Raw genomic sequence first — 24,247 nt, forward strand, 5'->3', positions numbered from 1 at the left:
GTTGCAATTCATCCTGATCAGGACACAAGCTCAGGTTGCAGGCTGGATCCCCAGTGTGGAGCCTGCAGGAGGCAGCCGATCATGATTCTCTCTCATCATTGATGTATGTATATCTCTCTCTCCAATCCCTTCCTTTATGAAATCAATAAAAACATGTATTTTTAAAAATCAGGAAGAGGGCAAATTGAGAATGAGCAGTACTTGGTTGTGGAAGAGTGATAGTAACGTCTGTGAGCTGCTGTGGCAGCTTTCACTAGACACCTCTTCTTGTCTGTCTTCTTCAGCATCCTATGAAGTTTGATGGTAGAAACCCCAGTTCAGGAGATCCTTCTCTTTCTCCTCACACCCCACCCAAAAATGATGATGGGATAGGCCCTCTAGCTTTTGAATATAATGTGGACCCTCAGCAATGCTGTTCCATGAGGCTAGAGCAGAGTTAAGTTTATTTCACATTTTGGAGTAGACTGGACCCCCAAAGTGCTTCATCAGGAGGTAAAATAGGAGGAATAATTAATTCTTGACTATTAGGGGATCATTATCTAGCTTTATTCCCTAAATTGCTCTCTAAGTTTATTTACAATTATTTTGAATTATAAAAGTAATAAATGTTTAGTACAGAAAATTTTGGTAATCTAGAAAAACAAGAGAAAAATAAATTATTGATACCACACCATGATTGTACTATCCAGAGAGAACTATAATTAATAAAATTTTCACTACATTTTATAAGTTTCTTCCTCCTCCCAACTGGTGGGCGGAGTTCTGACATTACTGGCATCTATCACAGAGACATCTCCAAGACATTGAGCCATCAATCAGCGCCTGCCAAAGTGTCCTGGAGCCCATCCCTTCCTGTTCTGCCCTGGGTCCAACCCTCTGAAATGAGTCCCGCCCCTTTCCAGTTACCAAGGGGCCAGCCTTCATCTTTGTGCAACGTGCCACTCCCCTCTCCAACCAAGTCCCGCCTCCTCAGGCCGGGCCTGCCACGCCTCCTCCTGTCTACAGCCAGTCCCCCTCCCCAGGTAAGAGATCCATTCAGGGTATTTAAGGCTTTAATGCTCGTGAGAAGCAGGGCAGCGTAAACCTGCCTTCTACAGGACGTGAGTCTGCAAAAACCCACACCTTTGCTTGCTACCCTGGGGCCAATAGCAGCCACACACAACTGTGTGTGGTGGGAGTGCAACGAGAGGACGAGCGCCACCTGGAGGATGCTTCAACTGTGGAAATAAAGGTCCCTGGGCTAAATGATGCCTACAACCCCGTACTCAGATCAAGCCCTGCCCTGCCTGTAGTCAAAGCGGCCACTGGAAAAGCAGTCCCTGGAAAAGCGACAGGCCTTCTACGTCTCCGCGTGGAAGGGCTGTCCTTCCAGGTCATGACCTGCCGCTGACCACCATATCCCTGGACTCAACACCACACCGCCACCCCCACTGAAAGCCTTGGGTGAAGCTCATGGTAAGGGTGTGCAGGTCTCCTTCCTGGTATCCGCTTGGGATACCTATCTTTACCCTCTCCCCCCTTTCCGGACCATCATTTCAGCCAGGATCTCTTTCCTGGGTATGGACTGGCAAAAATGTTCTGTCCTCAGCACCTGTTCCCTCCTCCTGCCTTTTCTAAATGTCTTCAATTGCATACAGTAATGGGAAAAAAAGGAAAGGAATTTTAAAGTTAACTGTTTACAAGAATTTTTACAGGACCCATTCACCTGGACAATCCTGCCCCAAGGGTTCAGAAAGTCATCCCTTTGGCCACGCCTTACCCAGAGACCTTCCCAGCACTACAAGTCTCAGAGACATACAGCTGGCCTCCACTGGTAACGTTTTTCCATCATTGGGGTCCTCACCCAGCCCCTATGGCCAGCCTTCACCCCCATAGCCTACCTGCACTTACAGCTTGATCCTACAGTTTAGGGACTGCAGCCCTGCCTCTGGGCTCTGGCTGCAGCTGCTGTTCTCCTCAAGGAGGCCCAGAAGATCTGCCTCCAGCTACCCTTACAGGTGCTCTCCATCATAGTCTACAGGATCTTCTGTCACATCTATCCTGATCTCTCCTTGCCCCTCTCACATGCAGGAACTCCATCTCCTGTTCCTCCAGAGTCCTCATGGCTCCCTAACCCAGTACCCAGCCCTGAACCCAGCCACTCTCCTTCCTGCTGCCTCCACCCAAACTGCAGCAAAGCACTTCAGCTCCAAGGTTTTCAGGTGGCCTGAGTGCCTCTCTTCCTGCTCCAGGTGTGCAGCTGCCCCACCCCAGGCAGCTGCTCCAGGAACATGCTGACAGGTTCCTGCCCAGGCCAGAACCAGCTGACCAAGCCTTCCGAGGACCACCCCTCCAGGCCGGGAACTCAGTTCCCCCCACCGCAGCCAGACTACTTGGCGATCCATCGTGGCATCACCTCTCCAGACTCAAGAGGACCCCGGAGCAGCATCACTTCTATAAATGTGAGGTGTTGGGCCCCTCCAAGGCCCACCTTAGTCGCCCTCCCCCTCCTTCTCCTCCCAGCCCTGGGCAACCTCCGTGAAACCTATGACAAAGACAGCACCCGCGTCACCCGGCAGGTAGGATCTCAGGACTATCTCTGGTTGGATGCCAGGCAGAGATCCTGATTGCTGTCAACCTCCATGTCCAACAGTGGCTGACCATATGCCTGCTCTGCTTACGACCAGTGGAACCCAGACAGGTGTAATCGACATGTCAACACCTATGGGGGTTCCTGCTGGTCAGGTTGTGTCATCCATGATGCCTACAAAGAGGTTAGGTCTGGCCCCTTTTTCTGGAAGGATGGGACCTTCAACATCAGGGTCTGGGACTCCTGGAACCAGCGATGGGCTGCGGGAGTTATGGGAAAACTGTATTGGAATGGTTGGAGCTTGACCCCTTCAGGGACCATCTACATCTCCCTGGAGTATGTCATGGCCCAGGAGGTCCAAATCCAGGTCTCCAATAGCATCCTACAGGCTGAACAGTCCTTCAAAGGGAAGCTGCCTGATTCCCCCTGGGTAGAAGTCCTGTCTTCTTGGCTCCAATTTATCCAACATACTTTACTATTCCTTAATGAGACCCGCATCCTGCCCAATGTCTCACACTGCTTTTTATGTGTCTCTCTCCAAAGATCTTTGCTGGTTGCCGTCCCACTCATGACTCCTCCAGGAACCCAAGGACATGGTGAATGTCAGCCTCCCTTGGCTGGCATTCCCCTCTGGGAACCCAAAACTCCGGAACCCACCTTGCCCCCACAGGTATTCTACCAGACCAGCAACCCGGTAACTGGGGGACGGGTCACCTGGAACCCAAAGCCACACCAGAGTCAGTCCCACCAAGGCCAGCCCGGGCACCTTCTTTTGGTGCAACGGCACCGTAAACAGCTGCATAAACTCCTCTGACCCCGGGCCTTGCTTCGTGGTCACAGTAGTTCCCCAACTAACCTTGTATGGAGAGTCGGAGCTCGCCTGGTTGCTCCCTTCATCCCACTGCCTGGCCGCCTTCCTCCCTGTTACGTTGGGGGTAAGTATAGCTGCCTCAATAGGCCTAGTTGGGGGGGTCCTGGGTAACAGCATAATCTCTGCTCAGGATTTCAGTGACAAACTCCAGATAGCCCAGGAGTCTACCATTATCTCCTTAGCTTCCCTGCAGCGGAAAGTAACATCAGTAGCCCAAATAGTCCTGCAGAACCTAAGGGCCCTAGACCTTCTTACTGCGGAAAGATGAGGAACCTGCATGTTCCTTCAGGAAGAATGATGCTACTACATCAGCGAATCTGGAGTGGTGGAACAGAACATGCAGACCCTAAACTGAATGAAGAGTTATGTGCAAGACACTTGCAGGACAACTCACTTTTCAGCTGGCTCCAAAGCCCTTTAGCTACCTAGATTCTACCCCTGTTAAGGCCCCTAATTCTAATCTGTGTCTTTTTTTCCCTAGATCCCTGCCCCCTCAAATTCATCTGCTCCTGGATGGCTGAAATGTCTCAGGTGACTGTAAACCAGCTCCTGCTCCATCCTTACACTCGGCTGCCCTTCAACCCGCCTCTGCTGACCCTGGCCTCTGACACCCCCTACTCTCTTCGCTCCCTGGTCAGCAAGAAGCAGTTAGAAGATTTCGCCGCCCTATATCACCAAGAGGCCGGGAGGCAGGGGGGAAAGCCCAGAGCTGATGCAAGCGTCTGCAAAGCCCTGAATCCTGCCCAGACTTTCAATTTTTTAAAATATAATCAAAGAGTCTGGAATATAAGGTTCTTCCTCCTCCCAACTGGTGGGCGGAGTTATGATATTACTGGCATCTGTCACAGAGACATCTCCAAGACATTGAGCCATCAATCAGCACCTGCCAAAGTGTCCTGGAGCCCATCCCTTCCTGTTCTGCCCTGGGTCCAACCCTCTTCTGTTCCTCCCCTTAAAAAGACCCCCAAACCAGTCATGTGCTGCTGATCATCCATGTCCAGGTGGCAGCCCAGCTGGGTCCATCCCCCCTCCCAACTCCTTCAATTCTGATTTCTCTACCTCCGTAATGAGTCCCGCTCATTACTAGGGAATAAACTTTACTTTAAATATCTTGGTGGTCAGTTTCCTGCGCCTCAAACCTTACACATTTCTTTTTAATAATTTTTCCACATGAACATATTTTCTGAATAATCATACATAGAAATGATTATACTGTGTAATTATATAATATTGAATGTTTCTGAGGTTCCAGGTAATCATTTGAGTACTTTAGACATATTAATTTATGTAATTGTCATGTTCTGTAAGTTGGTATTATTATTACATCCATTTTACAGATGTGAAGACTGAGTGTTAGGCATTGAGTGAGTGATAGACTGGGCATTAAACCGCAGCAGCTGGCTCCATTACACAATGTGCAGACTACCATACTGATATTTCTCTTGGAAAATTTCATTTTAATGGGAATGCAATATTCCATGAAATGAATATAGTTTAGTTAACATAGCCATTTCCTTATTTTTATGTACTTATTCATTTAGATTTTATTACTATATAGTGATGATTTGGTGAACATCTTTGTCCAGTCGCTTCTTATCCTTCCAGATGGTTTCTTGTTACTACAATTCCTAGATCAAATAGATGAATATTTTTAATGTTGTTGATATATAATGGATTACCTAAATATTTTCCCACCAGGTAGCATGAAATCCTAGCCTTTTGTAGGTGGCAGACAAGAGATAAACTGTTCAACATTAATCACAGTCTGTTGACTTTTCGTAAGTAACTGAAGTTTATTAAGTGACAAGTGACATGCACAGCTAAAATGAAATTTGTCTTTCTTTTCAGTAAGATTTGAGTTTCTTGTGTGTTCTTCTCCTTGTTACTGTACTTCACTATGAATGAGCTCTATCATTAACCATCCCATTCTCACTTAGAATATATGAACCCCATAATCCATGCATGGCTTGGTACTTAAAAATACATTCTTCTATGAAAAGGGTCACTAGTACTTAGATTCTCAAAGATGACCACCCTCCCAAAAAAGTCAAGAGCCACTCCTATAGAACATGACAGCATATCCTTAAAAATATAATTAGCTATGTTATAGAAAAGCTGACAAATACCAAATGCTTATAAAGACAAAGGTAAGTTCCTTGGGCAAAATCAATGAAGGTGATCTTTCTTTGAGTTGCCATCATGGTAGGAAAGCCCAGATGAAGCTCCTCTCTGCCTCCTGCTTTCCTGCCAGGGTTCAAAGAGCAACCATTTATAAATGGAAGTTAGCACAGCAACTCAATCTGTATAGCGTGTCTTCAAGAAGTGGAGAAATAAATCAAATTTTTTCAAAAGCTGCAAAAATAAGTTAAAGTTCTGGAGACTTATGACGGGAACTAGGTATCACATGAGCACGTTTTGGCTTCTCTCTACCAATAGCACTGTTTTAGGAATTTTATTTATTACTAGAGGCCTGGTGCATGGGATAGGGTCCCCTCAGCCCAGACTGCACCCTTTCCAATCTGGGACCCCTTGGACATAACCTCTCACAATCTGGGATCACTGGCTCCTAACTGCTCACCTGCCTGCCTGCCAGATCACCCCTAACTGTCCCCCTCACCCCACCAGACTGGTCGCCTCTAACTGCTGCCCCCTGCCCCCCGCTGGCCTGGTTGCCCATTACTGCCTCCCTGCCAGCCTGGTCCCTCCACATAGCCCTCTGTTCAGTCGTTTGGTCATCCTTCACTAATCCCCTTGCCGGCCTTGTTGCCCCATGCACCCAGCTGCTCAGTCTTCTGTGTGGTTGTTTCAGTCCTGATGGCCCCTCTCTTTTTATATATTAGGATTATTATTTTTAAAAATAAGCTTTTATTGATTTCAGAGATAAAGGGAGAGGGAGAGGGAAATAGTAACATCAATGATGAGTGTGAATCATTTGGCTGCCTCCTGCACACCCCGCACTGGGGATCAAGCTTACAACCCAGTCATGTGCTCTGAATGGGAATTCAATCATGACCTCCTGGTTCATAGGTGCATACTCAGCCACTGAGCAACATAGCCTAGGCTTTTATTTATTTAGAGGACAGTGGGTTGTTCCCCACTTTTTAAAAACAACTTAGAGAACATTCATGGTGATAATTTGAAAATTACTAGAGAAATTGCCTTCCAATCCCTTTTCCATCTTAAATTTTTAAGGAAATTCCAAATACCAGTTTCAGACCTTTAACACTAGAGCTCCACATAGCTCAGTGAGAACAGAACTATTTGTTCCGCAGAGAGAATCAGCTTGGTTCTTATGCAGGGCTGCTGAGGAAGCAGCTGCAGAGGAGGGGACTGCAACCTCGAAGAGGCCAGGGCCTGGGAGTCAGATAGATGTGTGCATTCAGACCCCACAGCCACCACTTGTGGGTCTGTGGCCTTAGGCCAATTCCTTCCCCTGAGCCTTGTGTCTCAATTGTAACTTAGTGTTCCTTCCTCCTGGGTTTCTCAGGAGTCAAACGGCACAATCTGGTCCACCGTCAGTATTCAATTCAGGTTCTCTCTGTGCCTGCTTCTGTCCTTTTCCCTAAAATCTGATGCACTAATGGGGATGAAAAGCTCTGAAGCAAAGTCACATGAAATAGCATTAATGTTGCACCTCACTCTTGGATGGATGTGAACTGGTTATGTGTGCTCCTTCAGGTCATGATGCTGATCCAGAATCATCCCGTCCCCGTGATTGCCATGGTGAACGGCTTGGCCACCGCTGCTGGATGTCAGCTGGTTGCCAGCTGTGACATTGCCGTGGCCAGTGACAAATCCTCATTTGCCACTCCAGGTGTAAACATTGGGCTCTTCTTCTCCACCCCTGGAGTGGCCTTGGGGAGAGCAGTGCCAAGAAAGGTAATCTGACCCCTGCAGCCTCCTCTCTAGTTGTAACCCTCACATGCACTGGAGGGTTGGCTCCAAATTCACTTGTTAAAGTACCATTTGAATCAGGATGTTCTGCATGAAGCATAGCTGGCTGGATGCGCTGCAGGCTTCCTTCTAAGACCTCTTGTTTAGGGGGGAATGTGTAGCTTCTCAGAGGTGCCTGCTTTTCACTTTACTTCATGAATCATGCATTTCGCTGTTGCCTGTCCCTCTATGTTGTTAGTTATGGTTTTGGATTTTTTTGTTTGTTTTCATAAAGGCACACATTTTTTATAATCTTATTTGAAATGCAGTTGAAGACAGTTTTGTTGCACTCAAAAGGTTGTCCATAACATGTAATAGCATGGTGACATGGCATTACCAAGAGGCTAGGATATGAGTGTCACTGGCTGATTGTTTGCTGTCAGCGTGTCGTATTCTAGAACAGACTGGAATAGCTGCTATCATGAGTGTTTCAGCTTTACGATAGTTGTATTTTAGAAGCATGGAACATCTTTTTTTTCTTTTTTTTTTTTTTTCTTTTTTTTTTTTTTTAACATCTTGAGCTCAGCATGTTGAGGCTGCCTCAGGAGCCATATTGTAAATATTGTTTTGTCCTTGCTAAATCCATTTTCTTTACAAAGCTTTCTCCCTTCCTATAAGGCATAAAACAATATTTATTGAATATCTTGTGAGTAGAAACCAGTGGCTTCCTTGTTCTGAAAAATATATATATTTTCATTCTCAATGGGAAATCTCTTTTAAAAAATGGGTAGTGGGGTGGTCTTGTATACCATAGCAAGTAGGAAACTAAATTGCTTTCTAGGATATCATGTCCATTTAGCATCTACTACAAAAGTCAGCAGCTCTTCAGATGACTGAGGCACAAAAGAAATGAGACCCAAGCGAAATCAGGTCATAGGCTCAGAAACATTTAGGGAAGCACTCCTTTCTTTCACGATGTCTCTTCATTAGTTTTTACAGAGGTGTGTGCTTTTGCAGATGTTCTGAATAGAGATACCTACCAGCACACACACACATGAAAACTGGCTGAACATGGGCTCCACAACTACATAAAGTGGCCTGTTCAAACACAGAGCTTCTGAAATGTGCTCAGCCCAAGGGGGTGGTTTCATCCTGTCAGGATACACATGGACTTTAAATGTGGTGTGTGTGTGTGTGTGTGTGTGTGTGTGTGTGTGTGTTTCCTACTTTGTGCCAGTACATTAAATTAAAATGCATTCATTAAAAACATTGTCAGAGCTTATTAATAAACTATCTTATAATTGTGCAAATCAGCTCACAAGGCCTTTTGCATACTAAAGGGTGGTTTTCTGGTTAGCTCATCTGCAGCTGTTCATCATCAACCATGTTAAGGCATTTGACACCTTTAAATTATGATTATCCTGTCAGGATAAGAATCCATTCTCTCTTAAAACAAACTTTTAAAAATCAAAGCTTAGAATTGAGTTCTAAAAATGTAAACATTATATCATATTTGTCAAATTTAAATTACTTTTTGAGAAGAAAGAGAAGGAAAATGTGGCAAAAACAGGACTTAAGTTCCCACAGAGCCCAATTCTCAGAACCTCGTTGCGTGATTGTCTAGCATGAGAGGTTAAGGGGCAGGATGTTGTAAGACCAAAGTAACTTTGGCCTCCCACAGAAAGTTCTGGCAGTGCCAGGCCCACTCAGAAGAAGGGAGAGGATCTCCAGTATTGTTCCTTTCAGATCCCTGCTCTGTGCTCCTCCTATCCTGATCCCAGGAGGCCTCTGAATCACTAGTCAGGGGTAGCGTTCTTATTTTGAAATCTTCAGAGCTTTTCCAATTGTAACAGGTCTCCCTGCATGTGGGGCTATTTGGAGGCATAAGGCAGAAATATGGTTTTGGATTAATGAGCTGAAATCCCAGAGGTGATAAAGGGGATTTAGTGGGGTGAAAAGCCTGTTGGCACTCAAAGCCTTTGCCAGGTTTCAGGACGGTAGATTTTACCCTGGGTGGGCACCTTTGGGAGGAAAACTGGGGATTCATAAAGATCTAGACCTGAACAAAACACACCTACCTGTTGTCATTGCTTGATTGCACCCACAGGAACACATTCCATATACAGGCCTGTAAACTTTGGGGAGGTTGGGCACGTATCCCCATGCACATCCACAGGGTAGCAAGCAGCGCTTTTGCAAACTGACCTAATTGGGAAACTTGGCTCTTTTCAGGCAGCTTACATGTTCACCACTACCCTCTGCTGGCCATCATGGAAAACTGTTTAGCTGTAACAGAGACCCAGGGCTGCAGCTCCTCTACTGGGAGCAGAAATGATGGCATGGAGCACTTGTGTTCAGCCAGGCTGAGCCTGGGCATGGATAATTTTCCACGATTGTAAAGTGTTTCTCTCCTCTGGTGTGAGTTAAATAAGGTAGCTTCACTGCACCATATAAACAATGTGCCTGGTGCAGCTGCTCCCTTAGCCTCTCAGAGGGTACTGGTGACCCATATGTGGCCTTGTTCAAAAATGTGGATCCGGTGCCTCAGCGGGTGGTACCCCTGTGGAGCACATGAAAGATACAAACCCCCTTCTTCCAAACCAGTCATTTCTCTGCTGTAGGAACACTTGCTGCCACCTGTTTACCTACGGTAACTTATGTATCTGCAGAATCTGATTTCTCAGTTGTCTAATTAGAACTTCCAAGCTAAAAGGAGAGTAAAGGCATTGACCCTCAGCTGGTGTGCAGTTCACCAGAGCCTGGAGAAATGCAGGTCTCAGCCCTCAGATCAACTGCATCAAATCCATGCTCTATCAGTGATTCCTGTGGCTGTCAGAGGCGCCTTAGTGCCTCTGAGAACATGCTCAGCACCCAAATTTACTTATTTCTCATGCATCCCAGCCAATGAAATTAGCCTAGTGATCTTGTCAGCTTCATTCACCTCTGAGTCCTCCAGCATCCCAGCCCCTCCACTGCCACCAGCTGGATCTTGTCATCTGTGTGACTAGAGGGGATCTGGAAGACTGCTCTGCTTTCTGGGGCCATATTCCTAAAACACAGATAGAGATTCAGACATGGTTATAGCTGGAATAAGCATGTGAATAATAGCCATCGCACTTATTGGGTGCTACTGAGTGCCCAGGACTGTAGTATAAGCTGTATACATTGTCTCTAACCTTGACAATTCTGCAGGAGGATGGTGGTCTTATTCCTGTTTTTCAGATAAGGGAACAGACTCAGATGGGTTAAATTGTTCCCTTAAGGTCTGTGTTTAGTAAATGGCCTCAAGGACATCCAGACACAAGTCCAACCACCCTGTGAGTAAGCCTGGGCTCCAGTCCTTTTTATTGTTTTTAATGCAAATAGCCTGGGAGGAGAAGTAGTAAATCACCAACTTGTTAGGGGGACCCAAAAAGTAACCCTAAAATGAACAAGAGTTTATTAGGAGGTATTTTCTTCTCTCTCACCTCAGGTTTCAGGGGCCCAAGTAAAGATTGTTGCTTGTGCACTATAAAATAAACAGGTTTTCTTTTCTTTAGGGAATGCCACTCCATCACCTAATCTGCTTGCATAAAGTCCCCATAAATCAACACAGTGCCAAACAGTATTGCCCCACTAGGCAGGTGAGGAAACTGAAGCCCAGAAAGAGGCATAAGCTAGGCGTGGGTGACTTAGGAAGCTAAAGGTAGGCCAGGAACTCTATTTTTGACCCTATTCCAGTCAAAATGTCTTTCACGAGCAGCTTTAATTTCATTAAGACCTCCTTGGTCTCCCGGACAGAGAAGTGCCAGGATAGCAGAAGCATAATCTAGTCTCATGATTTTAGAAACCATCTAAATCAGTAGTTCTAAACTGGAGGTTGTCCTGGCCTGTGTGGTTCAGTTAAACTCTAACTGTTAAGAGTCCTGTGCACCAGAGGCGGCAAATTCATTCCCATTCAGGGCACATCCCCAGGTTTGATCCCTTGTTGGGAGACAACGGATCAATGCTTCTCTCACATTGATGTTTCTCTTTCTCTCCCTCTTCCCCATCTCTCCCTTTCTTCCTTTAGGAGCAATTAAAAAGTAAATAAATAAAATAAACTAAGAGCAATTTTGACCCTGGAGACATTTGGCAATGCCTGTAGCTTTTTCTGATCACCACAAACTGGCACCCAGTGGACAGAGGCCAGAGATGCTACCCTGTATATAGTTTGTTAAATGATGAGGATTACAAAGAATTAAAGGATGAGTACAAAGGATTAAAATACAGCCAGAAATGAGGTAGTGCTGAGGTAGGATTGCAATTGTATTAGGCTGGTATGGTCATGGAGTACCTCACTGATGAGGTGACAGGTGAGCAGAGACCTGAAGGAGACCAGGGAACAGGCCCTGAGGCTTTGTGGGGACACAGCATTGCAAACCAAGGAAACTGCAAGTATAGGACTGAGGTGACAGCACACTTGGTGTGTTCAAGGAACAGCAAAGATCCAGCTGGGCTGCAGGAGAGCGAGCAAGGGGAGAGGGATAGGAGAGGCACTGTATGTCTTGTGTATCTGGAAACACTTTTTCTAAATCATACATTTTAGTTTCAAGAAGCTCAGCCTTTTAGAATTACAGAATTGAGGCACAGTATGGCAGGCGGACAGAACTGAGGACTCTTTATAGAATGAGAAATGTGTACTCCCCCTTTCTGCGGGCCTCGGAAATCTGAGGGGAGAGGATTGTGGAAAGAGAGCATTCCTTCCTTATAAGTTAACATCATGCTGGACGCCTCCATCTGTCCCTAGAAGGCATTTCCTTTTATTCCCCTCCTTCTCTGGGAGACGAGGCTGCTCTTTCAACTCAGGCTGAGGTGGTGGCTTCTATGAACATCCCTTTATTCTGGAAAGTAACCACTGCACTGGCTTGTGCCAGACAATGGATGTTTTTAGTTTCATACCATCAGATGCAGCCACTGTCCGCTGTCCTGTGCGTGACTCTTGAAAGAGGCAGCTCAAATCTCCTGCCTCTGCAGGGCTGGGAGTTCAGCTTGAGGAAGGAACAGGAGGACATGGAGGGTCCTTCCTTCTCCTGGCTCCTGGAAAGATCCAATCTGTTCCTGAGAATTGGCCCAGATTGTCAGGAAGTCAGGACATCAACCATCTCAGCAGAGTGAAATGGAGAGGGTGGGACTCAGGTGGCAGGGGGTCAGGAGTAGAGTGCCTTAATAACTGCCCGTGTTTCCTCCCCCAGGTTGCCTTAGAAATGCTTTTTACTGGGGAGCCCATATCTGCTCAGGAGGCCTTGCTCCATGGGCTGCTCAGTAGAGTAGTGCTGGCAGATCAGCTGGAGGAAGAGACCATGAGAATCGCAAGAAAGATCGCTTCCTTGAGCCGTCCTGTGGTGTCTCTGGGCAAGGCCGCCTTCTACAAGCAAGTGCACCAGGACCTTAGAACCGCCTACCACCTGGCCTCCCAGACCATGGTGGACAATGTGGCCTTGCAAGATGGGCAGGAGGGAATCAAGGCCTTCATCCAGAAGAGAAAGCCCGTCTGGTCACACTGAGTCGGCCATTTTAGAGGGATGGAGGGAGTGTGACCCAGTGAGCAGCTCTCAGGATGCTCCTCTCCCCTCTCCCCCCTCCACTGCTGCCTAATATCAAGAACAGCAGACAGACTGCTTCTGTACAATAGTCATGGTCCCACTGCATGGGGTCTGTATTCAAAGCCATGGTTCCATGGGGAAAGGATGAAACGGAGACTCAAAGGAAAAACTAATTTTAATTTAAGAGTGGTGAGCACCTATGCTGGGTCAGCTGCGGTAGTAAGCCTGGAATTTTATACACTTCTTCACGGGACCGTAAGTGTGGGACCACACTGACATGGGAGAAGGTGACGATAAAATGAAGCATGAAAGAAAAATGCCAACCTGCTTCTCCTGTCAGTAGTTCTGTTTGCCCAGACATACAAACTGTTTCCAAGCTCTATGAGGTGTTCTCCACATTTCACATCTTGGTTCTATTGAGAAAGAAACATGCCCATGGCTTTGGAATAATCGTTTGTGACTACTTTAAAATACTAAATATTTAGAGAGTCTGGCATTTTATCTTTTTAACCAGAATATAAGCTGTTTGAGGTGGAAAAAAAAATAAATGAATTCTTTCTTTGTACTATGGACACTGAGTAGGTGCCTGACTTTTTTGTAGTGAATGTCATGGCCATTGGAGCTACTATGAAACGGGAACCCTGGGTACAGCCTGAGGATAAAAACATCAGGATAGGTGGGAAGGATGCAGAACACATGTCTTTCCCACTAAAGATCACCTGCTATGGACATGCTTCCAAACTCTGCTCAGCTGCTGGTGAGAATCCACAGTAGCATCGGGCAGTTGAGTCCCCAACCTGAGCAAGGGCTTGGTTTAGGACTTATATATGCTACTTTCTGGCTTCTGTTTTCAGCCTGGCCAAGAAATGTCTAAATCTCCTGTCCTCAAGCTTGCCCAGTTTATTTTACCTAAGAGTAGAATGTGGTCCTAAATGTGGTTAGTACCAACCAAAAATGAGAACCATGTGTCTCTAGCCAGTGGTTCTCGCTCAGGGCAAGCATTTCTTGGTATGATGTCCTATAGTGGTTTCACAGGTTTCTATTCAGATTGGCATGTATTTGTGTAGTTTTTTTAAACAAGTTTAGAAAGGTTAATAAAAGAGTTTATCTTAGAAAGGAAGAGATTGTTCTAAGAGTGCCCCTCCTGAGCGAAAACATCATTAGAACTACCATCTGCTGGACACATGACATGCTACATTCTTCTTCAGTCCTTACTACACTCAGGGAGCAGGACCTAACGTGATCTCCACCAAACACGTGAATAGCTGAGGCCCACATGGTCCCAGATCAAACAGCTGACACTGAGTACAGTGAGGGGTCTAAACTCTATCTGCCTGGTGAAGCCATCGATGCTTTCTCCTGGCCACACTGCCTTACTGGGAGGCCAGCCCGAAGAAGTGGCTCTCCGGCTCCATGGCAGCTTTCCAACCCAAACAGACCAGGCGCTCCTTGCTGCAGAACTCTGCCAGAGTGCAGGCGACATCGGATTTGAGTTATTGGCAGACCACAAATGGAGTTTTTCTTTTTTTTTCTTCTTTTAAAAAAAAAATATTTTATTGATTTTGTACAGAGAGGAAGGGAGATAGAGAGTTAGAAACATCAATGAGAGAGAGTCATCAATCAGCTGCCTCCTGCACACCTCCCACTGGGGATGTGCCCGCAACCAATGTACATGCCCTTGACCGGAATCGAATCCGGGACCCCTCAGTCCCCAAGCCGACGCTCTATCCATTGAGCCAAACTGGTTTCAGCCAAATGGAGTGTTCCTATAAAATTAATAAAGAGCTGGTTGCAGTTCTGAAGTAGGTGGTGAAGGATAGATCTGCCAGACAGTGCAGTCAGTGGGGTCCCTACTGCACCCTCTCTCCAGGGGCCTGCTGTGGCACTCACTGTTTGCCAGTGCCAGCTCACACAGTGTAGAGGAGAAGGTGTTATAAACTCTCTGTGCATTGGAGAAAGTAACAAAGCCTTCTCACACATTTGGCAAATGAAAAGCAAAGGTTAACAACTTCCCAGTGTCTGTGAGTCACACGATACTCTCAAACCATGAAATCCTGGGGCCTCTGGGCTGCCTTCCCAGCCTGTGAACTGATGTGCCCTCAGAGACTAGCTATAAAACTTAATAGTCTCTTGTGCATAAATAATCCAGAATGAAAGTCTGCTACCTACCTTCTGATGTCATATAATTAACCCCAAGGCTAATATAAATTTTGGGTTAATATGTATCAGGTTCCTTCCACTGGGACATAGAATGAACATTTTCTGCTAACATGTCATGATTTGCCTCTGGAAAGTCTAGTATATTTGTCTTTCCCTGTGCCATTTTACTTCTCAGGGAGCTTTGCTGAGCTCATCCCAATAGTCATCAACTCCAGCAGTACAGGGGCTGGAAGGTCTGTGAAACAGGTGTTCACTCCTGCTCACCTGGACAAGACACCATTCCAAAGGCTGGCTCTAGGTAGCTTTAAAATATAAAGAAATGGAGTGAATGACTGATTAACTTTATGGAAAAGAACTATCAGGCAATGAAGTAGCTCTTCCTGTCCCCCTGCCATCCAGGAGTTCAGAGGGTGAGGGCATCGGCCACCAAGGAGGGCTTGGATCTGTATGGTTCTGAAGCCTGTGCTCCTGACTACCACATTAGATTCCTCCCAACGCGACTACCACACTGAGGCCTGGAGAGAAAGACTGCCCGTGCTCAATGGCAGCCAGTCGGAAATGGCACAGCCACGCGAACTGTTTTCCTTCCCAAACAGGATTCGGAAACTTGCAAATGGGAACACAAAGGGCACTTAGTCCCAGGTTTGCCATCAACTAGTTGTGTCACCATGTGCAGGTGATCTAACTAACCACTTTCAGCGCTCAGATGCCTGGTCATAAAAATGGCCCGACGGGACACTTCCTCTTCAATAATACTGGTTTGGGAAACTTGCCTGAAACTTGAAACAGGAAACTTTTGTTTGTAGAAAATGCTCTTTTATGAATGAGTAATATGAGCATTCTATTTTTACATTGAAAATACCTTATTATATTTGAGAACAAGAAATATGTAGCATACACAGAGGTTTTCAAGCCACACCTGAACCTTCTGATGTCATGGCTAGGAAGACCCTACAGGAGGCAGATATCTATCAAAATTGGCAGCTACCCTTTATTTGGGTGCATTACTCAGCCAGCCCCCTCACCTCTCTCCTTCCTCTGAAAATCCACAGTGCTAAGAGTATTTCCAAAGTGTGGCCGATGGAAGGTCTGAACTGTACAAGTGCACACCTCCAAGTAGTTGGGAGGATTAAACGGAACTAGACATATGGAGCAATGTTGCTGATGACCCATTTCCCTTTCACCTGCAATTGTCTGAGCAATTTCCATAGGTAAGAGCTTCCACATATTATGGACTGAATTTACGTTCCCTCAAAATTCATAAGATGGAGACCTAGGTCGCTCCTGCCCCCCCCCCCCCCTACTGTGACTGTATTTGGAGAAAGGACCTCTAAAGAAGTAATGAGGTTAAATGAGGATGGAACCCTAATCCAATAAGAACAGTGTCCTTGCTGAAACCTTGGCTCAGTAGATAGAGTATCAGCCTGTGGACTGAAAGGTCCCAGGTTCTATTCCGGTCAAGGGCATGTACCTTGGTTGTGGACACATTCTCAGTAGTTGGGTTGCAGGAGGCAGCTGATTGATGTTTCTCTCTCATTGATGTTTCTGGCTCTCTCTCCCTCTCCCTTCCTCTCTGAAAAAAATCAATAAAATATATTTAAAAAACAAAACAAAACAGACAAACTAACAAACAAAAAACAGTGTCCTTATAAGAAGGGGGAGAGAGATACTAGGATGTGTTGCACAGAAAGGCCATGTGGGGACAGAGAGAAGGTGGCTATCTGCAGGCCAAGGAAAGAGACCTCAGGAGAAACCAATCCTGCCACACCTCGATCTTAGACTTTCAGCCTTCAAAACTCAGAGAAAGTAAAGTTCTGTTTCAGCCTCCCAATCTGTGGTATTTTATTATAGCAGCTTGAGAAGCCTAAGTCACACCCTCAAGCACCTTTGTCACCCTCTCTGAGGGTGATTTTTGACATCTAGGAGCTTGCTCAGCCTTCAAAAGGTCAACCTAGAAGTAGAGGGAGATTGGTCCTCCAGGGACACTCCTCAAGCAATAACAGACACGAGTCCATGGATAAATGCCCAGCCTTGCATCATTGGAGGGAACAATTCTGAGATGTGTTTTCTGAGAAGGCCCAGCAGGGTTGAGCCTCGTTGCTCACAGACTGACTTGCTAGTTAATGCAAACCTCATTGGTTTTTCTCCTTCCCTGCCTGACCTTGGCCCATGATCTCACTTGTGCTTCCTGGGGTCACTTTCCAGGTACACAAAGTTCACACAGTCCTTGATTTGGTATCTGCCACTGCAAGAACCCAAACTCAGTCAAGAATTAGGTTCAGCCCAGCTGGCATAGCTCAGTGGTTAAGCATCGACCTATGGACAAGGAGATCACAGTTTGATTCCCGGTCAAGGTACATGCCATGGTTGTGGGCCCAATCCCCATTGGGGAATGAGCAGGAGGCAGCCAATCACCGATTCTCTCTTATCAGAGATGTTTCTATCTCTCCCTCTGAATAATATATATATATATATTTAAAAAGAGGCAGGTTCACATTAGCCACCCAGTGGACATCACCTCCCCTAATAAAAAAGTGGAAACAAGATTTACTAACAGAAGACCTGTTGCCATAAAACAATAGGATTAGTTTCTAAATGAACACCATAGATAGTATTATGGGACTTAAGAGGAACAATCCATTTGGACTCTTTGGTGAGTAAGTGGGATCTTTTATGTAAATCTTTGGCTTTTCCAGCCAGATGGGATTTTGACTCTCAGTTAAGCACAAACTGTGACATCACACAGGTAAGATATACTAGAAAAGATTCAAGACTATAGACCTAACCAAGATCAAAACCAAAAAACAGGATCCTCTGACCAAAAGTTGGAGTAGCCTCCCTATTGATATCCCTTCAAAACCGTCAGGCTTAGCCACCCCGAAGTGTGCTAAGCTTCCTGGACGTGCAGTTAGCAACAGTCAGGAAAAAGAGCAAGTATGTTGTCCTAAAAGCCCCCTCAAGAGGCCCCTTGAGAAGGAATTTATGAGCTGCTGCAACTCTAGTTCCTTCTTTGACATTTATTGGCTTTTTGATGAACATCAGAGCAATTTTTCTGTCAACAGCTTCTCATTAGGGGTCTGGTGATATTCTCACTGACAATTATTTTACTCATTACCATGCCTGGTCACTGTGAGAAGAGGTTCCACTCAGAAACCATCCATCTTTGCAGCAGCAAATAGCTCAGGTAATCCTACTTAAATGCTCCTCCTGTACTGATAGCTGCTATGGCATACACAGAGAATTTAGACAAATGGCCAGCCTTTAATGAATGCCTCATCTTCTTGTGCCTCGCCATTCCTTTAAGGACATATTTCAGGCTGATTCTCTCTGTTTCTTTTTAAAATAAATTATGAAGAACTGGGTGAAATAACCACTAGGACTTCTTTCTTTCTTTAATTTATTTATTTTTTAATTTAATATAATTTAATTTTTTAAATTAAATTATTATATGTGTACATATCTTACCATTGCCCCCTCCTCCCATACATGCCCTCCCTCCCCAAAGTTTTGTGTCCATTGGTTGTACTTATATGCCTGTATACAAGTCCTTCGGTTGATCTCTTATCTCCCCCAGATCTCTTTACCATCCCCTGCTGTAATTTGACAGTCTGCTTGTATTTTATTGATTTTTTACAGAGAGGAAGAGAGACAGAGAGAGGGATAGAGAGTTAGAAACATCGATGAGAGAGAATCATCAATCAGCTGCCTCTTGCACACCCCCTACTGGGGATGTGCCCGCAACCAAGGTACATGCCCTTGATCAGAATCGAACCCGGGACCTTTCAGTCCGCAGGCCGACACTTTATCCACTGAGCCAAACTGGTTTTGGCAGGACTTATTTCTTAAAGACAAAATGTTCTGACCATGATTGACAAGTGTGCTTGCAAAGTCTGGAACTAGCAGGTATTGGGAAAAGAAGGCAACCACTTTTGTTAATGGACTGTTTTCTTTCCCCTCCAAATGCACTGTCTTAACACAATCATGCATCTGCAGACATCTGGAGCACCTGCCATTCATTAGCATCAATGCCAGCCTGCATGTGCCCTCCTCCTCCTTCCTACCGTCAGATATATGACTCTAACCTGGAATAGCATATTTTTAAAGGGTTTTCATCGTGAACAATTTCACACAAGGAGAAGTTGGGGGGATGTGTGATAAACTACCATGTCCACGTTACCCAGCTTTAACAATTATCAATGATTTATCAATCATACTGGCCAATCTTATATTATCTGCCCTCTTTCCACCTCAAACTATTTTGAAGTGAATCCCAGAGTAACCTTATTAGAACAAAAGACACTCCTATTGTTATAGGCACCTCTCACCTACACAGAGAGGTGTTACCAGACCGCCCCCTGAGTCAGTGAGAGAGGGCTGTTCCCAACGGTGATCCTAGTCTTCTCAGATAAATAAATTTATACAGGCGACCTTGACTATGTTGTGAAAGGCCAATTTATTAAAGCAATTTAAGCCTGTGCCTTTATTGAAAAAACAAACCTATACATGTGGTTTATGAAGTGCAGACGGGCTCTCAGCTAATCTGAAGAGCAGGTTGGGTGGGGGTCCGAGGCATTATGTACCCTCCTGTCTATGTTGTATCACAAATCGGTGAGCTGGACAAGACGCCTAATGAGCCAGTTAGTCAGGAGTCATCTTTATTGTGCGCAAGTTCAGAGCAGATTTCCTCTGTTAAATTCTGAACCAACACAGGAGGGAGTCTTTCCTTTTTATATTCTTCTGGTTCTTCATATAAGAAAGCTTATAACCTTGAATACACATTATACCTAATCAAACTTACCTGTGATATCTATACAGACAACTTGTAACCTTGAATACATATTATATCTAATCAAACACCTGTAACCTTGGAGGAACAAACACTTGGCAGAATATGTGAATTAATATAGTCTATCAGCCCCTTTAGATGGCTAGCTTGCAAGATCAGTTAAGTTTATCTTTTTTATTCAAGCAAAAAACAAAGTTATTTTACAGTCTGAAAATAACAGAGTTGACCTACAAAATAAAAGACTGTCTAAGAATGACAGAGTAGTTCAAATAGCAGTTTCAAACAGCAGTTTTTTCAAAGGAGGGACCACTATGCTTCATCTATAGGTCTCTAAATTCCTCTGCTGACTATTTTGGTACAGATTAATTCTCAATTAATTTATTTTTTATTTTATTTTACTTTATTTTGCTGTGGCCTCAGAATTCATGAGAAGCACCTGGCACTTTATCTTGCCAGACTTTGAGTCTGCTAGCTTCTCTGTTTAGGAAGTAAAATTGCCTCTTTTTTCCCCTTTCCCCTCTCCTGCTCCCTTTCTAGATTCTCTCACTAGGGAGGTTTTTAAACCATCTGTTCTTGGCTCCTCAGCTGGGGAAGATAATGGCTTGTTAGTTACAAGCTGGTTGCAAATGGCCCACACTGTTTGGCCTTGTTTTAACTTTTCTGTCTGTTTCCCTATTCCTCCTGCCCTGGACTCCCATAACATTATCACCCAAAAAATACCAAGGGATTTAAGAGATCTGTGTCAGAAACTGAGGTCAAAGAGCAAATATTAGAACAAGAGATGCTTCTGATGCTCTTATCACTGAGGAAAGGACAAGGGTCTTGGGAGCCCAGGGGTAGGGCAGAGGCCAGTACAATCAGTTTCTCTTACTCCCACAACACACTTGTATGTCCTTCTCTCCTGTTTCTTAAAAAAATAAAAATAAAAATAAAATAATAATAATATATATATATATATATATATATATATATATATATATTTTTTTTTTTTTTAATTTATTTATTTATTTTTTTTCACAGAGAGGAAGGGAGAGGGACACAGAGCCAGAAACATCGATGAGAGAGATACATCGACCAGCTGCCTCTGCACATCCCCCACTGGGGATGTGCCCGCAACCAATGTACATGCCCTTGACCGGAATCGAACCTGGGATCTTTCAGTCCACAGACCGATGCTTTATCCACTGAGCCAAACCAGTCTCAGCCCCTCCTGTTTCATACTCCTACTCTTGCTCCCAAGCCTCACTTTCCCTAATAAACTACCTACAAGCCAGTTTGGGGCTCAGGTTCTACTTTCTGGGTCAAAGAGAGTCCCCAAAATGACAGCCCAGGTGACAGTTGGGCTGGAGGCAGGAAAGTACCCAGCCTAGACAGGAGAAAGGAGGCCTTATGAGGGATGTGTCCGAGAGATAAGTTGGAACTCAACAGACTTATATGGGATATGACTGAGATGTGGAAAATTGCCCTAAGAATTGGAAGAAGGGACTGAAACAGCACGTACCTATTTAGGTCACATCAAAGGTCATCCTGCTGACAAGAGGTGGTGGGAAAGTGCAACGATCTGTTCCTGGAGTGAACAGGCAACTCTAGGAGGCAAATTTGGTACAGGCATCAACACTCTTAAAATACCGCCATGCCCTATATTCTCACAAAAGAACCAGAAACTGAGAACAAACGTTATAAAAACAAAACACTGTGAACCAGCATGTTATTTATATTAGTATTGAAAAAAAAAAACCATAATTACTTTGAGTCCAACACAAGTGTGTTAATTCTAGAACATGTGCTGGAGGGAATATCACGAAGCCACTAAAAGTGATATGCTCCATGCAAAGTGGGGCCCCACACTGTCCAGAAAAAGGAAAGCACTGGAAAATGGTGAGATCTGAATTAAATTTGTAATTTGATTCACAGTATTGTACACTGTTGATTTCTTAGTTGTGGTGAATATGGTGCTGCAAGATGTTAATAGATGAAGCTGCATGAAGAAAAGAAGGGAACTCTGTATTACTTTTGCAACTCTTCTGTAAATACAGAATTGTTAAAAAAAAAAAAAATAATAATAGCCAAAACCGGTTTGGCTCAGTGGATAGAGTGTTGGTCTGTGGACTGGAAGGTCCCAGGTTCAATTCTGGTCAAGGGCATGTACCTTGGTTGTGGGCACATCCCCAGTAAGGGGTGTGCAAGAGGCAGCTGATTGATGATTCTCTCTCATCGTTGTTTCTAACTCTTTGTCTCTCTTCCTCTCTGTAAAGAATCAATAAAATATATTTTAAAAAAATAATAAAGTGACATGTATCTGTATTAGGGTTCTCCAGAAAACCAGAACCAATAGGATAGTGGGATAGATGGGTGGAAGGACGGATGATGGATAAATATCTCTAGAAAGAGCTTTATTATAAGAAATTGCTCATGCAGTTATGGAGGCAGAGTCCCATGACCTTCCGCCTGCAGGCTGGAGACACAGGAGAGCCAGTGTTGCAGTTTCCAGGCTGAGAGTCGGAGACACAGTGATGTTGACTCCAGTCCAGATGTGGAGGCCCTAGGGCAGAAGATCAATGCTCCAGTTCATATAGACAGGCAGAGAATGAGTGGGTCCTCCTTCCATCCAGCATTTTGTTCTAGTCGGGCCCTTAACAGATTAGATGAGGCCCATGCACATTGGGGAGAGCCACCCACCTTACTCAGTTCACTGATTCGATGCTAATCTCTTCTGGAAACACACTCCTAGGAAATAATGTTTATCTAGCTATGCGGACATCCTGTGATCCAGGCAAGTGGACACATAAAATTAACTACCACAGCATCCATGTTTGTGTGTGTAGAGCCCAGTCCTGTTAAGATACCCTCAGAATGGATAACAGTGTTTGCCTCTGGGGATAACAATGGGTGGTGGGGTCAGGATTAAAGGGAGACTTACTCTTCCACTGAAACCCCTTTTGTACAGTTCAAATTTTTTTTAAAAATATGTACCTATTACTACATTAAAAAAATAAGTCACAGGCACAGAGGATATGCTCTATAGGAGCATATGGTGAGAGGGACTTTTGTGAGTTTGGGATGTATTCAGGAAGTAGCCTCCAATGAACGCCATGGAAGATAAGAGGGGAAGCAGCACTGGCCAGAAGCAGAAGGCCAACTTCAGAGGAACCCCTGTGGAGCTCCAGAGCCAACAGCGCCCACCGAGTTCTTCCCACTGGGCTAAATGGCCGGGCCATCTACTGCCTCTGCCAGTCCCTGGATGTGGGCTGTGCTGGGAAGGCCATGAGCCTGGTCCAAGTGGCTCCCTCCAGCTGAGGCACTCCCTGAGGCGCAGGAGCCAAAGGCCGCAGTTGGGGCACCAAGTCCTCCCCTGGAAAGGGAGTCTGGGTGACACATCCCCCTGCTCCTCACAGTAAGAGAAAATGCTCATACTAACATGGGAAAATGATTATGATATTTGGAAAGAAAAGCATACAGGACACACATTTTTATCCAGAGCCTGTAATAACTAGGCAAAACAAACAATAAAAACATTAAAAAAAAAAAACACAAAACATCTTTACGTTCCTAGAAAAGGAACTAGAAGAAAATATTCAAAATGTAAAAAGTTTTGTGGTTTTTCTTCTGGAAGTGGGACTGCACATATTTTTTTTCTTCCTCCTTTACTTTTCGTTTTTAAAAAAATTATTTTTATTTTTAAAATACATTTTTACTGATTTCAGAAAGGGAAAGAGAGAAACATCAATGATGAGTGAGAATCATTGATCAGCTGCCTCCTGCACGCTCCCTACTGGAGATCAAGTCCACAACCTGGGCACGTGCCTTGATGGGGAATCCAACGGTGAACACCAGGTTCATAGGTTGATGTTCAAACTCTGAGCCATGCCTCCCTCATTTTTTATTTCAGGCGGCATGGCTCAGAGTTTGAGCATCACTTTTCTATATTCCACGCCCCCCCACCCCCCAATTTTCTATAATTGTTAAGTAATCAAATTTTTCAAAAGAACATCCTAGGATCTGCTTCACTTGTATCTATCATTAAGCTTTAATACTGCTTCATGAATAAATTCTGTGCTCATAGAGAAGGATGAGGAATATTTAATCATTATAAAAAATGCCTAAAATTTTATAAGAAAGAAATTTATCCCATAAATCAATATAAACCCACCCCTTGTAGGCACTCACAAGTTCAAGAAAAGTTAGTGGCCCAGACACTTGCTAAATTAAAATGACCGAGGGTCAATTATTATTCTCAGTATTTAAAGCAGCAGTCATAAACTTCTCCAGCAGAGGGCAATGGTAGCTTAGATGAAGATGGAAATCTTGGATGCCTAACTTGCAGCTAGGATATTGTGACTGGAAAAAAATTGCCTTTGCTTTTCGGTCCTGAGAAAAAAGCAATTTATTCTGCAGGACATATATACTATATATTAAAGTTAGTT

At 44.7% G+C, this 24,247-nt stretch overlaps 1 protein-coding gene and 2 long non-coding RNA genes across 3 annotated transcripts; 2 read left to right on the forward strand and 1 right to left on the reverse strand.

The window, feature by feature from the left end:
* Positions 1 to 2,546: 2,546 nt before the first annotated feature.
* On the forward strand, positions 2,547 to 3,284 carry LOC118702275. The gene is made up of 3 exons (XR_004982676.2): positions 2,547 to 2,558; positions 2,667 to 2,680; positions 3,113 to 3,284. It is a non-coding gene; the product is annotated as an uncharacterized LOC118702275 (long non-coding RNA).
* A 3,826-nt stretch (positions 3,285 to 7,110) lies between these two features.
* Positions 7,111 to 13,214, forward strand: LOC118702269 (enoyl-CoA hydratase domain-containing protein 3, mitochondrial-like). Its single transcript, XM_036408016.2, has 2 exons — positions 7,111 to 7,319; positions 12,527 to 13,214. The coding sequence occupies exons 1-2, from the start codon at positions 7,122 to 7,124 to the stop codon at positions 12,836 to 12,838; spliced, it is 510 nt and encodes a 169-aa protein (XP_036263909.2). The 5' UTR covers positions 7,111 to 7,121; the 3' UTR covers positions 12,839 to 13,214.
* A 1,473-nt stretch (positions 13,215 to 14,687) lies between these two features.
* On the reverse strand, positions 14,688 to 21,986 carry LOC123653263. Its single transcript, XR_006742966.1, has 3 exons — positions 21,325 to 21,986; positions 15,547 to 15,552; positions 14,688 to 15,331 (listed from the first exon to the last, which is right to left on the reverse strand). It is a non-coding gene; the product is annotated as an uncharacterized LOC123653263 (long non-coding RNA).
* Positions 21,987 to 24,247: the final 2,261 nt, after the last annotated feature.

The sequence above is a fragment of the Pipistrellus kuhlii genome, unplaced genomic scaffold, assembly GCF_014108245.1.
Source record: "Pipistrellus kuhlii isolate mPipKuh1 unplaced genomic scaffold, mPipKuh1.p scaffold_m20_p_1, whole genome shotgun sequence".
Classification (NCBI taxonomy): Eukaryota; Metazoa; Chordata; class Mammalia; order Chiroptera; family Vespertilionidae; genus Pipistrellus; species Pipistrellus kuhlii.